Genomic DNA, 13,731 nt, shown 5'->3' on the forward strand with positions numbered 1-13,731 from the left:
TTGGAAAAGTGCTGCAATCCTGAGTTCTTTTTAATCAAGATTAAAAGCCCCTTTTTAGAATTAGGCTTACTTGCTTTCCTGTTTTATACTACTGTAAACAGGAAAGTTTTCCTCTCTCATGTTTTTATCATGAAGAGCAGTTTGAATTATTATTTTTTTTGCTATAATGTGATACAGAAAAAAGCCTTAAAATAATCAATTAAAAAAATGTTTAAACTTGTAACTTCAATAAAGCAGTATTGGTTACAGTAACTGTGTTTTCCTGCAGCTTGTGGACTCACTCTTTTCAGTCAATGACAAGAACGGACCCAAAGTACAGATACTTTATATTTATTAATCAAGATTCATGTTGTCATTGTGACATTTATCAGCATGATCACATGCTTTTAAAATATCATGCAGCCCAAATCAGTGAGTCTATAAATGCAATCTAACTTATTACTGCTGTTCCACTGTTGTTACTCTGTTTTTGTTTCATTTTGTTGCAGAAATTAAGTTATTAAATTATTCTTTCCATCTTAACATTACCAACAGGTTTTCCATGATCCAAACAGTGTTCAGTTAAGAACCTTCTTAGCTTCCCCCATAACTTTATCATAAAAACCAACAAGATTTCCTTTAATGGGATCAAAGCAGCCGCTTGTTTTCCCATCCATCCTTCCTGCTGTCTATCTGTCTCTTCTGTAATATTTAAGTTTGTTTTGTACGTCTTCATATTATATCTTTGTAAATCCTCAGTGTTGATATTTTAATGGTAACTTTGGAAACATCTTTAGTTAATAATTATCGTTTTATTATCTTATTCAACATTTTGGCAAAATTCTTTTTTTTTTAAGAGTTCAGTAAATAAACTTTAAGCTGAGCTGACAACTTACTGTACTGATGCATGGGGAGAGCTGCTGCAATAGAGTGTCAATAGAGACATCCAGGAGTGGCGGCCTAGTGGTTAAGGCATTGTTTCCACTGCCCCACTCCCACGCACGGCCCCTCTAGGTCCCTGAGTGTCGCACAATGGCACTCAGGGATCGAAGCTTCTCAAATCTCCAACGCTTTTATTGTAAAGCAGTTAGATGTCCAGTCTGGAGGAACCTTCCACCTTTTCCTGATACTAGACTAATTCCAAAATGATTCCTGTCAGTTTTTTATGACCAGCTCCTTCTCAAGAAAAGATTTTAGACTAATTAAAATCAGGTTGTAAATCAGGGACTTCGGTAGTCAACTAAAACCCCCCCTAAAAACGATATTTAGAGCCTTGAAATTAGAAAGAAAACGGCCCGAATAGGCACAGCCATCCTGCATATTATGCGTGGAAGAAAATTAGCAATTCTGGGACATTCATTATTTAATAGTTCATGTTTGGAAAAGAAAAATTGCTTAATGGCTAATAGCGGATTCCGCCATCTTTTCTCCGTCCGTGTTACATTAATAATTATCGTTTTATTAACTTATTCAACACTTTGGCAAAATTATTATTTTTCAGTAAATAAACTTTAAGCTGAGCTGACAACTTTCCAAGTACTGATGCATGGGGAGAGCTGCTGCAAAGAAATATCTGAGTGTCAATAGAGACATCAAGGAGTGGTGGCCTAGTGGTTAAGGCATTGCACTTGAAATCCAGAGGTTTCCACTGCCCCACTCCCCACACGGCCCCTCTAGGTCCCTGAGCGCCGCACAATGGCAGCCCACTGCTCAAATGCAGAGAGTTTAATAAAAAGAAAAAAAAGAAAAAAATAATAATAATTTTGTGTGGTGAAAATCAGAGGCTAAGGTCTTGTTATGAGCTTTAAGCACTGCAGTAGACGGGGTCCAGCAGACATTTGCCAGAAGCATTAATGGGAACAAACTGGGCTTTGTGGTTGTTTTTCTGATTGATTCTTAACAAAAAAAACAAACAAAATCTCTTTTTAAAATGCATCAGAAGGAGGCAAAACGTCAGATCTGATCAGCTAATAGCCGAGAAGAGAAAGAGATTAACTCTCTGTACATGGTGGCTTGTAGCGGACACACACCTTTTTTAAATAAATTGAGGAAGATGAAATAAGAGATGAGAAACTGTATCAGTAAATCGGGCAAAGAAACCTTTTCTAGTGTTGAAGGGCAGAAATGAAGACATTCTGATTGAGATCTCAGCCTCTGGGATTCTAAATATGAGAACACATCAGATAAACCTCATCCAGACCAGCCGCCTCTTACAGACACGCTAATAAAGCAACCTGTCCAACATTTTACCGTCATGGCCATGTCTGATGTCCGGCGATCCAGAGACTTTGCTCTTCTCTGAGGAGCAGGAACATTAAGCGTGTTACCATCTCCTGCTGACAGCAATTTCTGTGTGGATGGAAAAAAAAGGCAAGATTTAGCAGCTTAAGTGAATAATTTTCCCCTCTGGGGGAGGCTCTCATTGAGATAAGCAGAAGGTTTTTAGCAAAGGAACCGCCAGCAGCAGTGTTGCCCAACCTTTTTGACTTGTGTATCCCTTTGGGCATTTTGTCGCATTTATTTATAATTTACCATAATATGTGGTAAAAGAAAGAGATAAAACTTTCATTCAGTGTATTTCAGGATTTAAAGGTTTAACATTCTGAGATAAATGCATGCAACCTGAACCTACATTTTTAGACAATGTGTGTATCTGAGATGTGTTCTTATGGAACTCATCTTTCCATTTTTCATGAACACAAACTTCCTCTTGCTTTGAAGGTTTTATAAGACAGTTTTAAAGTGTAAACGCCATAAAACTTCACATATTTAAGGCTATAATAGCAGCTTTTGGGACCTGACTGCAGCCTTTTGTCCTGTCTAACCTGACAAACAGAACTCCTCATAGAACTCCACGTCAGAAATCAATTTTTGCAGACATACCTCTGCATACATACTATGGGAGTTTGTTCCAGGCATTCACAGATACACATTACAACTACATACTAAGCTGCAGCTACAGATATATACCACCCTGAAAAATGATGTGTATCTCCAAAGGTTTTGCCTTCCCCACACATGTATATCTAAGGGATACCTGCTGCTCTAGAAGCATTTTTTTATACTTTGGTTGGCTGTTGTCTTCATTTTGCTGTTATGTTCTCTGTTTTCTGTTCCTTTCATGTCATACAGTTATAGAAGCAGACTTGTCAGAGTAACTATAAATTTTCTGTGTAGTCTATATTGTTGTTTTGTTTTATTTTCTCTCTTTTCATGCACTCATTCCTGTCTATCTCTTTCTCTCCCCTTCGTTCTTCTCCCCGCATTCTTTCTCACATCCCTTTCTGTCTCAGTGTCTGTTATATTATTTTACTCCCTAAATAATTTCAAATAAAGTTTCATATACAAGTACACAGTGGAACCTTAGAGAGACAACCAATGGTTTGCTTGTGCAAGCAAACCTGTTGGGCTATCAGGTAGCTCTGGGACATCTATTCCCAGAACCATGATGCGTAAACAGGACACAAACAAAGATAAATCAATTTATTTAGTTACGCCTTTCCATTGAGTTTTGGTCCACGTCATAGAATTTACATAGTGTTGTCACAAAGGCTGGGTATTTTCGCCAAAGTCCTGAATTGATTCATTCAGTTCTAAATCGATTAATTGCGATTCAATCTGTTTTTACAACAATGAAAGTGGTTCAACTGTGTTTCAAAATACTCATGTATTTTATTCTTTTCTGTCATATTAAACACAAAGTGCAAACTTGTAAATCGGACAGTTTAAACTTGAGATGTGAATAAAACTGTCTCAAAAGTGCAAACTTGTTTGTTAAAAAATGTGAAAAAGTGAAGCCTCACTCGAGCAAGCAGACGTGACACAGTGTGGACACAGCAGACATGCATGAGCTGCTTTATCTTCGCTGCACAAACCATATTTGCCGCGTTGTCTGTAACAACTGCAGGGTGTTTGCTGGTCAGCCCCCATTTGTTATTGTCTTCAGTCGACCTATGGGCTATATATGCAGCTTTCTGGCTTGAAGTCATTTTAAGTGCATCTTTCCTGCTCATTTGAATGTGAACGTCACTATAAAAATAATTGATCTTATTCCCTAGACATCGATTTTGCAAAAATGTAAAGGAATCGATTCAAAATCGATTAAATCGTTTTTTTACCCAGCCCTAGTTGTCACCATGACAGAATCAACACCAGTTATAGTTTTATTCTTGACAATTATATCTGCTAATTCTGTGCTGACAAATCCTGGGTGTGAAGGGAAAACAAGCTACACCAGTGGAAACGCTCACATCAAAACAGGATCAGTAGAAGTTCTAAAACATGCTTTTGAGAAACAAAAGTGTCCCTAATGATGTCAAAATGGGGATGGTGTGTCAGTAATCAATGGATACTGGAAAGCAGAGTCAGCTGTGAGGATTAGGCACAGCAGGCAGACAGACAAGACTCCACATGCACCATCTATAAGATGCAAGAGAAGCTTATTTTATCCTTCACTTAAAAAAAAGTGATAAATCTCCCGAAGATTTGTTCTGGTCGTGTTTCATGCCGGCTCCATTTCAGGCCTGGATTACGCAGCATTAATGAAACAGGGTTGGGTTTTTGTTTACTTCAGGCCAGAGATGGGGACTCGAGTTTGTGACTCGTACTCGAGTCGCACTTAAGTCGCATATTTAATGACTTCAGACTCGACTTAGACTTGCATTTGAAGGACTTCAGACTCGACTGAGACTCGTGATTTCCGACTTGTGAACAATATTTTATTCCAGTGTAAAAACACTTATTCAAGTGTTTTTTGTTTTACTAACTTGACTGATCGCCGCTCGCCTTACCTGCTACACAGAAGAGGTGTAAAAAAAAAAAAAAAAAAGTAGCACTTGTGGCCAGTATGGCCCAACACTCAGTCGTTGACACAAGGTGGAGCAAACAACTCAAAGACCCAAACCGTGAAGCACTCAAGTTCAAGCGTTTTATTTATACAAAAACCCACAGCAAAAGTGGCTTAATAAAACAGTCCTTTTCTTCTCCTGATAAAACCTAAAATTCAAGAGTTTTCCTTAAAAATCAGAGGCTGGAAGTTGGGCGCCGCTTGTTATGCTGCTTCTGGTGCGAGTGATCGGCCTGGAGCACCCACTGGCTGATCCACAGCTGACTCAGCGGCCCTCCGGCACTGTTCCACTCCCTGGCGTGCCACACCCCTTTCCACACCGATCCAGCTAAAAAGAGAAGCAAGGAGAACGCCAGCATCCACGCGCCAAAACCCCGTCGGAAGATATATTCCTGTTCATGCTTTAAGCGAGGGGGAGCGCTACTTACAGGTGAGGTTCCTCCTCTGCCCTAATACTCCTTACTGGGCCATCTGTGCACCCTCCTGGTGCGCGGATCCCACCTGCATCTCCCCTGGCAGCGCGTCCGTCTCTGTCACCTGCAGATTCCGTTCTCCTTCTACTTTCCTTCAGACTCCTTTTATGTCGGCTTTAATCAGCCCTTGCTCACACCTGAGCGCAGCATTACGCAGCGCAATCAATGCACTCCGCCTCCTCAGACAACTACTTCAGTCCAGTGCGCATGGATTGTCACAAGGGAAAAACAAACCAAAACAACCCAACATGCAGGAACAATTCAAAAGTCTAAAATAAAGGAAAACAGTCATATAAAAAAGAAACATCAAAACATGCAAAGCTCAAGAAGAAAAACAAATCATATCTTCCTCTCCAAACATGCAAAGCATAAAACTAACATTTAAATGAAAGAAAAACATAAATCATATTTTTCTCTGTGCTACACACTGACGTCACTGACGCAACAGTACGTGACATATATGCCCGTGCGCATGCATGCATGCAACCCATACAGATATGGAAGCGATGATTACCCCCCCTGTTTCGGTGCCACCGTTCATAATAACCTTTGGCTACAAAAACTTTACATAAGGCGGGAATAAAAGAGCAGCAAACTGCAGCTTCTTTAGAAAAAAATACACGATGCTTGGTCCACCACATCTAATTTTATCAGCCACAGTGCAGTGCAGGTGTACAGCCAGGGACATCACAGACATAAGGCAATAATTCAGGACCTTATTATTTCATGCAACCTCCCATTGTCTTTGATCGACAAGCCCAGCTTTAAAAGCTTCATCGCAGTGGTAGAGGAGAAATATGTTGTGAATAATGTTGTAAATTGGCACTAAATAAATAAACTGAATTGAATTGAAAATACTGCCCGCCAAGTCATTAAGTTACAAAAAGTTATTGCCACAATCTTTCTTTTATAAAGGTATTGTTATTGTCCTGCTATTTGTTTAGGGTTTTTCTTTATCTCTTGTAGTTGCTAACCTCATAGGTATTAATAAAAGGCAGGATGTTTTTTCCACAGTCCTCATTTTCACTTAAAAATAAAAGAGCAGACATTTACTGCTAAAACTAGAAAAAGTTGTAACCACAAATGTCAGGTAAATACTGTAAGAAAATAGTTTTTTTTAAAGAAAAAAAACTAAAAATGCAAAATTTATCTGGAAAATTTTTTTGTGTGTGTGCTTTTTTTAATTGTATTTTTTATTTAGCAGTTCAAGATAATTATAATTCCATAGATATAATAGCGACCTTTAAGCTATACCGTCTCAGTGACTGAGATGAAAACACAAGGAGAAACAAGCAAGCACGAAAATTATTGCACTTTTTTTAATTAATCAAGTGATTAGAATTTTTTGTGCGATTAATTGATTATTGCGACAGGCCTTCTCAAGACTTGAGACTTGACTTGGACTTGCAAAAAATGACTTGTGAACATGTCTGCTTCAGGCCCTGCTATTCAAAAAAATCATTCCTTTCACTTATGTAACATCTTTAAAGGGGGGTTTAATCAGGGGCGTTGCTAGGCACAAAGCTTTACTGGGGCACTGGCCCCCTACCGCATATGCCCCTCCTGCCATACACAAATACAGACAAGCACACTGCCCAACCCTGATACATTCCAACCAAAATTACCAGTTGAGATATTAATAAGTGTAAGAGCATATTTGTTTTAACAAACATGAACATTTTCAACATTGCAGCTATAAAAAATAAGACATTACCAACTTTAAAAATAAAACGTTTCCTTATACACATTCTGAAGTAATCATTAATTTCTAGGTTTCAGAGTTTTAGTTCGGGGGAAATGTTAACTCATCCTGAACTAAGTTCAGGATGAGTTAATTTTTTGAGCATTAAAGTGTACCTCCTATTTATCATTTTTGCAAAGCAGTCAATCACTTGACTGTGACTCAGCTTAGAAAGTTCTTCCTTTTCAACTGATAAAATAGCCAGATGATGGAGCCTGTCTTGTCCCATTGTGCACCTCAGCCAAGTGTGGAACCTTCTCAACACACTGAATGACCTTTCAACTCCAGCTTTTGACTGGGATTGTGAGGGAGATCTGGATGACCTGTGTTAGTCTTGGGAACATGATGTTATCAAGCAAGTTGAAAACACACTGCATATCCTTGATGACAAGGCTTTCTTTTTCAATCATAAAAAGCTTTCAAACCATTTTGAATTAAACAAACGTTTTTTTTACTCCAAATTTGTCCTGGGGATAGTGGGATAACTTCACTTGTTTAGGACCATCATGCTTTCCCCCTAAGTCACTAATGTCCCCTTCTTATTTGTGGAGGCTGGTTGTTGCTCCCTCATCACCTTCATGGTCCTGTCTCTCCTGTCTCTCACCTGTCTCTTGCCTGTCAGTCTCGCCTCATCCTCCCTTTCCTACTCCAGCACCTTCATTCTCATCCTCTACAGCAAACATTAAAAAACGTAAATCTATAATTATGTAAATATCTATCATATTGCTTATAACGTCCCTAATGTAACTGCTTAGCTTAAATCACTAATTCATCACGGGACCTTACCTCCCTCTCTCATCTTGTTTTACTGCTTCCCCGTCTCTGCTTCGTGTGAGGAATTTCCTGATATCCATCTACAAACCAATGCAGTCATTTTCAGTTAGTAGCCTATAAATCATGTGGTTTCACTGGGAAAATAATAAAATTGACAGGTAAGAAACGTTACCAGAACTAAAAATGCGTCGCGGCCGCACAGTGTCCCATCCAAAACAGTTGAGAGCAGTGTGTTAGTTTACCTGCAGTTCATGCAGTGACATGCGCTGACGTGGGGGCGCTAATTCATCCTCAATTTGGAGTTAACAACACACTTGCTGCGCGTTGGAATTATCTAAATTGATGCATTAAAAAATGTAATACTGTTGCAAATATTCATGAGATTTATACTGGGGCACAGCTCATTTATACTGGGGCACGTGCCCCAGTAAATGGGGTCTGGCGACGCCGATGGGTTTAATCAATACAGACCCTCCTTTGTGTTTTTTTCTGGCAATAACATTGAAAACCATCCAAGGACACAACACACAGGAGGGCAGCCTTCTGACTGCAGTGTGAACCAATTTTGTTCTGCCTTTCTAACAATCGCTGAACACGACTGACAGAAGCTGCTTTCTGTTCACTGAAGAAGTTTCCCCCCGCTGAGGGGGAGGAGGGGAGCATGGGGCTGCTCTGGGAACCTCCTGAATGAACTCCGGACGGATGCCTTTAGTCTTCTCCTGACGACCGAAACAAACGCACCCAAAGACATGAAATCATGATGTAGGCTCACATGTTCCGATTGGAATGAGTCAGCGTCTTTACTGGAAGGTTACCAGCTGTTCTGATGACCCTGCTTTATCTACTGCTGGGGTTCATTCCTGGTCAAATTAAATGCATTTTCCTTAGAATTTAGGGATATCTCAAATATCTCCAGTTTATTACAATCTATATAGTCATCTAAAAGCAAAACATGCCATTTTTAGTTTTCTGGGCGAGGCCCTCAGATTTGTTTAAAAAGTGCTGGTATTTACAAACTACCCATGATGTCAGGCTCTCTAACAGGCTCTCTAACCGGGTCCCTAACAGGGTTTCCAGGCCCTTTGGAAAAGAAACGGATCGCCAGAATCACACCAACATGAAGTAAATGAGGTCAACAAAACTGCTTTACTTTTATGACCCAAAGGCGTGTTAGACAGATCTACAGGAAATTGGTCTAAATTCCTGTCTCTATGTGTCAAAGTTTCTCTATTATGAAAATTCATTTTCTAGAAAAACTGAATATAGTCTGAAAAATTATTAATAAATAGGTCACTTTAGGTACAGATTGTCTGAAATGCAAATCTAAGTTTTTATGTAACATAATCTTTATATGTTTAAAAAGTCTGAATGATAAAACAAGTTAGTGTTGTTGACATGTTTGGTGTTTAATTAGGCTGCAGAATGTTGTTCCACTGAAACAGATTCTCATTGTTTCCACTGGTTATGTCATTTTAAATGTTCCCAATGTTAAATCTACCTGTGATTGGTTAATGAGGCAAGTTCAGTTACAGAGAATCAGAGAGCCCATCCTAAAGCCTCTCTGACCAGAACCTACCCCGACCAGATCAACCAGTTGGATTTGATTTCAATGAAGGTTTTTAGTTGCATCATATACTTTGTCAGCTTTATCTAAATATTGTGTTCCTGCAACATTTTAAATATGTTTTTTCTTCCATGTCTTTATCAATCAATCAAAAAGTTTCATTATGAAAAATCGGAATTCAGATTTAGGGATAAATTAAGATTTAAACAAACTGGAATTAAACGGAAAAGACATTCAGTCTGAACGACCTGGCCTCCGATGGGAACAATAGCAACTCAACCAAGATAGAAGACCTGTGGTTGGAGCCTTAAACCTGGTGCCATCTAATTGGTGGGATTATGGATCACAGTTATTACGCTCTTTACCACTCAATGCAGGGATGCTGGTGTAGAATGCAGAAAGTTTAGAGATTGTTCTGAAACATTTAATCAATCCTCCTGAATGCCGATAAATGCAACAATTGGAAATATATGTGAAGGAAAGAAGTCACCCTGGGCTAATTTTTAAATACATAAAACTGATCTATTGATGAATATTAACACAGTTTAATGCATCGTAGCCAAGATCAGACTTGCAGCAGATGTTTTAACATGTATCAGTTACATTTATAAAGCAAGAACTAAAAGAACAAGCCAAACACACAGTTTATTTATAAATTAAAAATATGACCTATTTTTTCTCCTTTAGAAACATTGCTAGTTTAGATTGACTAATAATTTGAACCAAAACCTTTTTCAAAGCATTAATTGACACATTATATTGATCTGTAATGATTGTGAAATATTTCTAAATGAAGAAATACTATTTATCTTATTTTATATACTTCTATAGACAATTAACAGTTATGCAGAATGTAAAACAATAGAAAATGTCAAAAGTATTAGTTTAAGTGTTTAATATTCAGCCTGAGTGTAAAACAACCACAGGTCAGTGGTCTTAACTTGAGAACATCAGCACTCGTGTGCACCTGAAATGTTTTCCTGTCTTTACGGTGTAAAGCTGTGTTCAAACTGTGCAAGTAAAAGTTAAACGATATGTTTAAAAAGTTTACAGTTATGGTTACATTTTTTCCCGCCTAATCTTTTTATAAATAGATAAACAAAACACTGATCAATAGTTATTGATATCGATTGATAATCAAGGACTCATCATAAAGAATGTTTTAGCAATATTGCTCAGGGCTATCTATTAAAAACAAGGTTTGTTATTTTATTCTGCATTCATCAAATAGATCACCTGGTCTTGCTAAAATTGTTGCTCTTATATGATTACTAAGCTCTTTGGTGCCGCCTGGAAATAAATGGATAAATGACGAAATATAACTTTTAATCAAAAAGTGTTTTAAGTGTAACTGCTTATATCTCATGTGTTGTTTTTATTATATTTTTTTTTACATATTTTTTTGTTTTTACAATTTTTTTTTCAAATTTTGTCGATGGATTTTATATATATATATATATTTTATGTTTTTCAGATTGAGTTTTACGAATTGCTTTCTTTTTAAATTGCTTTACAGATCACATTCTCTTCAGATGCTTTTTTTTGCTGTCCTAAATCTTAGCAACAGTTTCATCGGTCAACATTTTCATTGGGCTTAAAGAGAAGAGGCTTTGATCTATAAAGTACTATTTAAAAATGATGCATAAAAAGAGAAGCTTAAAAAAAAGGAACCAAGCTGTGATGTTTATGTCCTGCTTGATTTTGGACTGTGTCACTTCATATTTACCCCCCTGGAACCCAGATTACATTAATTTCTACTTAAACATTCCTAAAACTGAGTTTTCCAAAACTAAATAAAATAATAATTAATTGATATTTATTTTAGGGGAACTCATAGAGTTGCAGCAATCATTTTGTTTATAAAAGTTATTAATACCAGATCTTTTAAAATAAACGATTCTAAAACTGAGATTTTCATATATTTTTTTATGTGAAATGTATTATTTAACACATCCCTAACATATGTAAACACCTTTAGAGGACATTTTAATTTTAGATACTGCATTATTCTAATAAACTTTCATAAACTTAGCCTGATTAACTGGCGAGCGCTGATAGTAATTAACATTAATTCAGAATGTTTATGAATCATGTTTTTATTGATACTGTTTCCCACGACACAGATGCATTTACTCATCACTTTAATCAGCGGCCTCAGCCCAACAACACAGTGACTGTGATTCAGAACCAGATGTGCAGCAAATAACAGCAAAGCGAGTCTAGACTTCCTGTGAGTTTCACAGTAAACAAAGAGAGTTGAGCTTTGTGAGGAGTTGGAAAAATTCATGGATTAAGAAGCTCAGAGTCCTTCTCCACCTCTAAGGAATCCCTAGAAAAGAAAAAATGCCGCCTTCCAGCTCCCAGCACGCGGTCCGAACACCTTCAGGGAATCACAGCCTGTTTGGTTCACAAACAACAAAACAGCCACAGATGATTCATGGCGTCCCCCCCCCACCTGCTGACACACGATCCCACTCACGCTGGAGTGATCGCATGCCTCGACACAGCAGGACCGTTCTTCCACATGTTTAACGCCGCACTTACGTCACCTTCTTTACAACCTGCGTGAATCAGGTCTTTTTCTGTGTGACAGAGAATCAGTTTGATTCTCATGGGCATCCTCTGATCTGGACTTTGCAGTTAGCGGACACAGTCCATCCGTTAACACCTGATTAACGCTGAACACAGTTACGAACTGCATTAATCAGGATTAACCCGAGTCAGAAAACGTCATTCAGACTGAAAACTGTGCTTCCTGCATGAACGTTCAACAATATGGTAAACTTTGCATTGTTCACAAGAACTTTTACCACTTTTTTTAAATTAATAACATAAACATTCCCCTCAAGCCAATCAGAACAGGAATGAATGTGCTGCAACAAGCCTGCCAGCAAAGCACATTAATAACACCACTTATCTGACTTGTCTCATTTGTTTTCTTTTCTCTTGTCCCGATGCTGAATAAACTAACCAGCTGTACAGACACGAGTGGCAGCCGTCCTGTCATGCATCTTTAGGTAATTAAAACAAATGCCGTAAGCACTTCCCCACCCACCGGACTGGTTCTGCAACATTTAGCCCCGGGGTGTTTAATATATGCAGCAACTTGCAAAAATCAAACACGTCCCTATGAGAGGCATGAGAGACGAGAATAACTGAAGCAGGAACATGTAGCACATGTCTTCCAGTAAAAATGAAAAAAACCTTGAAATCTCAAAGCCAGACATGGAGACTTCCACTGATACTGAAGGACGATTATCAGCTCATTTACAGGATCTTCTAAAAGTATTCCCAGCCCTGGAACTTTCTCCTCATGCTGTGATGTAAAAACAGCAATCCTCTGTTTATATTAGGGGGATTTTAACCTGACAGGCCAACAAAAAGAAAGGTAGAGAACAAAAAAAAAAACGTTTTTGGGTTAGACCCCTTTAACTCTGATACCACAAATAAAATGCAATCATACAACGTCACCTAATCAGTAAAGCAGAGTCCAGTTGTGTGCATCCATGTTTGTCAAAGAACACTACTGCCACCTACTGGTTAGTGACATTGTCACGGTGCGGTATCGGCTGTTGATCAAGTCCCAGTGCTGTATCTGGTGTTTGTCACAACGCGCTATTATCCAAGTCATCTTGAAAACATTCTTCTTCCAAATGTTGGCTACATATTACGGGTTTTTTCTCTTCTTCAAGTTGGCAATCCAAAGACAAACTCGTCGTTGGACGATCATGAACCGGAAAGATTAAATAACCTTTTTTTTTTCACTTTTACAAAAATATATTAAAACATCCAGCTGCCATGCACGTGGGCATTGTCAGTTTCACTATAGCTCTGGTGAATTTCAATGGTGAAGTACTCTGGAAATCTTCTATAATTGCTGTTGATTGCAGATGTGTCTAGTAGTTCCCATTGATTATTCCTTGCTGATCAGACTTCTCCTTTAACAAATCAATATTCTAGACCTGAAAGATGAGGTACGCTCTCTTTTGTCCAGTTTTGATACATGTTTACATTTTCTTTTTCTTCAAAATTTATGTTCACCCTGGACAGATGATGCAGACTTGTTTTTAACCAGTTTTAATGCACTTCCTATTTTTATTAACCTTAAAAATGGAGGAAACGATTTATTTTCAGGAACAAAATATTTTAATTTATTGTCAGTACCTAAGCCACCCACTGCTGGCCAGGGCAGTTCTCCTAAGTTACATCATATTGCCAACTTAGCCAAAAGTAAAAATCAGATGCAGTAACCCATTTGTAACCTAATGAGGGCGCCAAACAGGCAGTTTTACACACAAAAGCAGGATTTCAAAAGATGTGCAGTAAATTGTCAAAATGATACCAAAGACATGTA

General features: G+C 38.1%; 1 protein-coding gene across 2 annotated transcripts in view; it reads right to left on the reverse strand.

The window, feature by feature from the left end:
• Positions 1-13,731, reverse strand: part of LOC119781905 (myosin phosphatase Rho-interacting protein-like) — a 52,490-nt gene that overhangs the window by 19,025 nt on the left and 19,734 nt on the right. For both annotated transcript variants that reach the window (XM_038282557.1, XM_038282549.1), the window contains exon 9: positions 2,230-2,328. In XM_038282557.1, coding sequence (XP_038138485.1) covers positions 2,230-2,328 — 99 coding nt within the window. The remainder of the gene's footprint in view (positions 1-2,229; positions 2,329-13,731) is intronic.

The sequence above is a fragment of the Cyprinodon tularosa genome, unplaced genomic scaffold (assembly GCF_016077235.1).
Source record: "Cyprinodon tularosa strain WSP-4 unplaced genomic scaffold, ASM1607723v1 ctg104, whole genome shotgun sequence".
Classification (NCBI taxonomy): domain Eukaryota; kingdom Metazoa; phylum Chordata; class Actinopteri; order Cyprinodontiformes; family Cyprinodontidae; genus Cyprinodon; species Cyprinodon tularosa.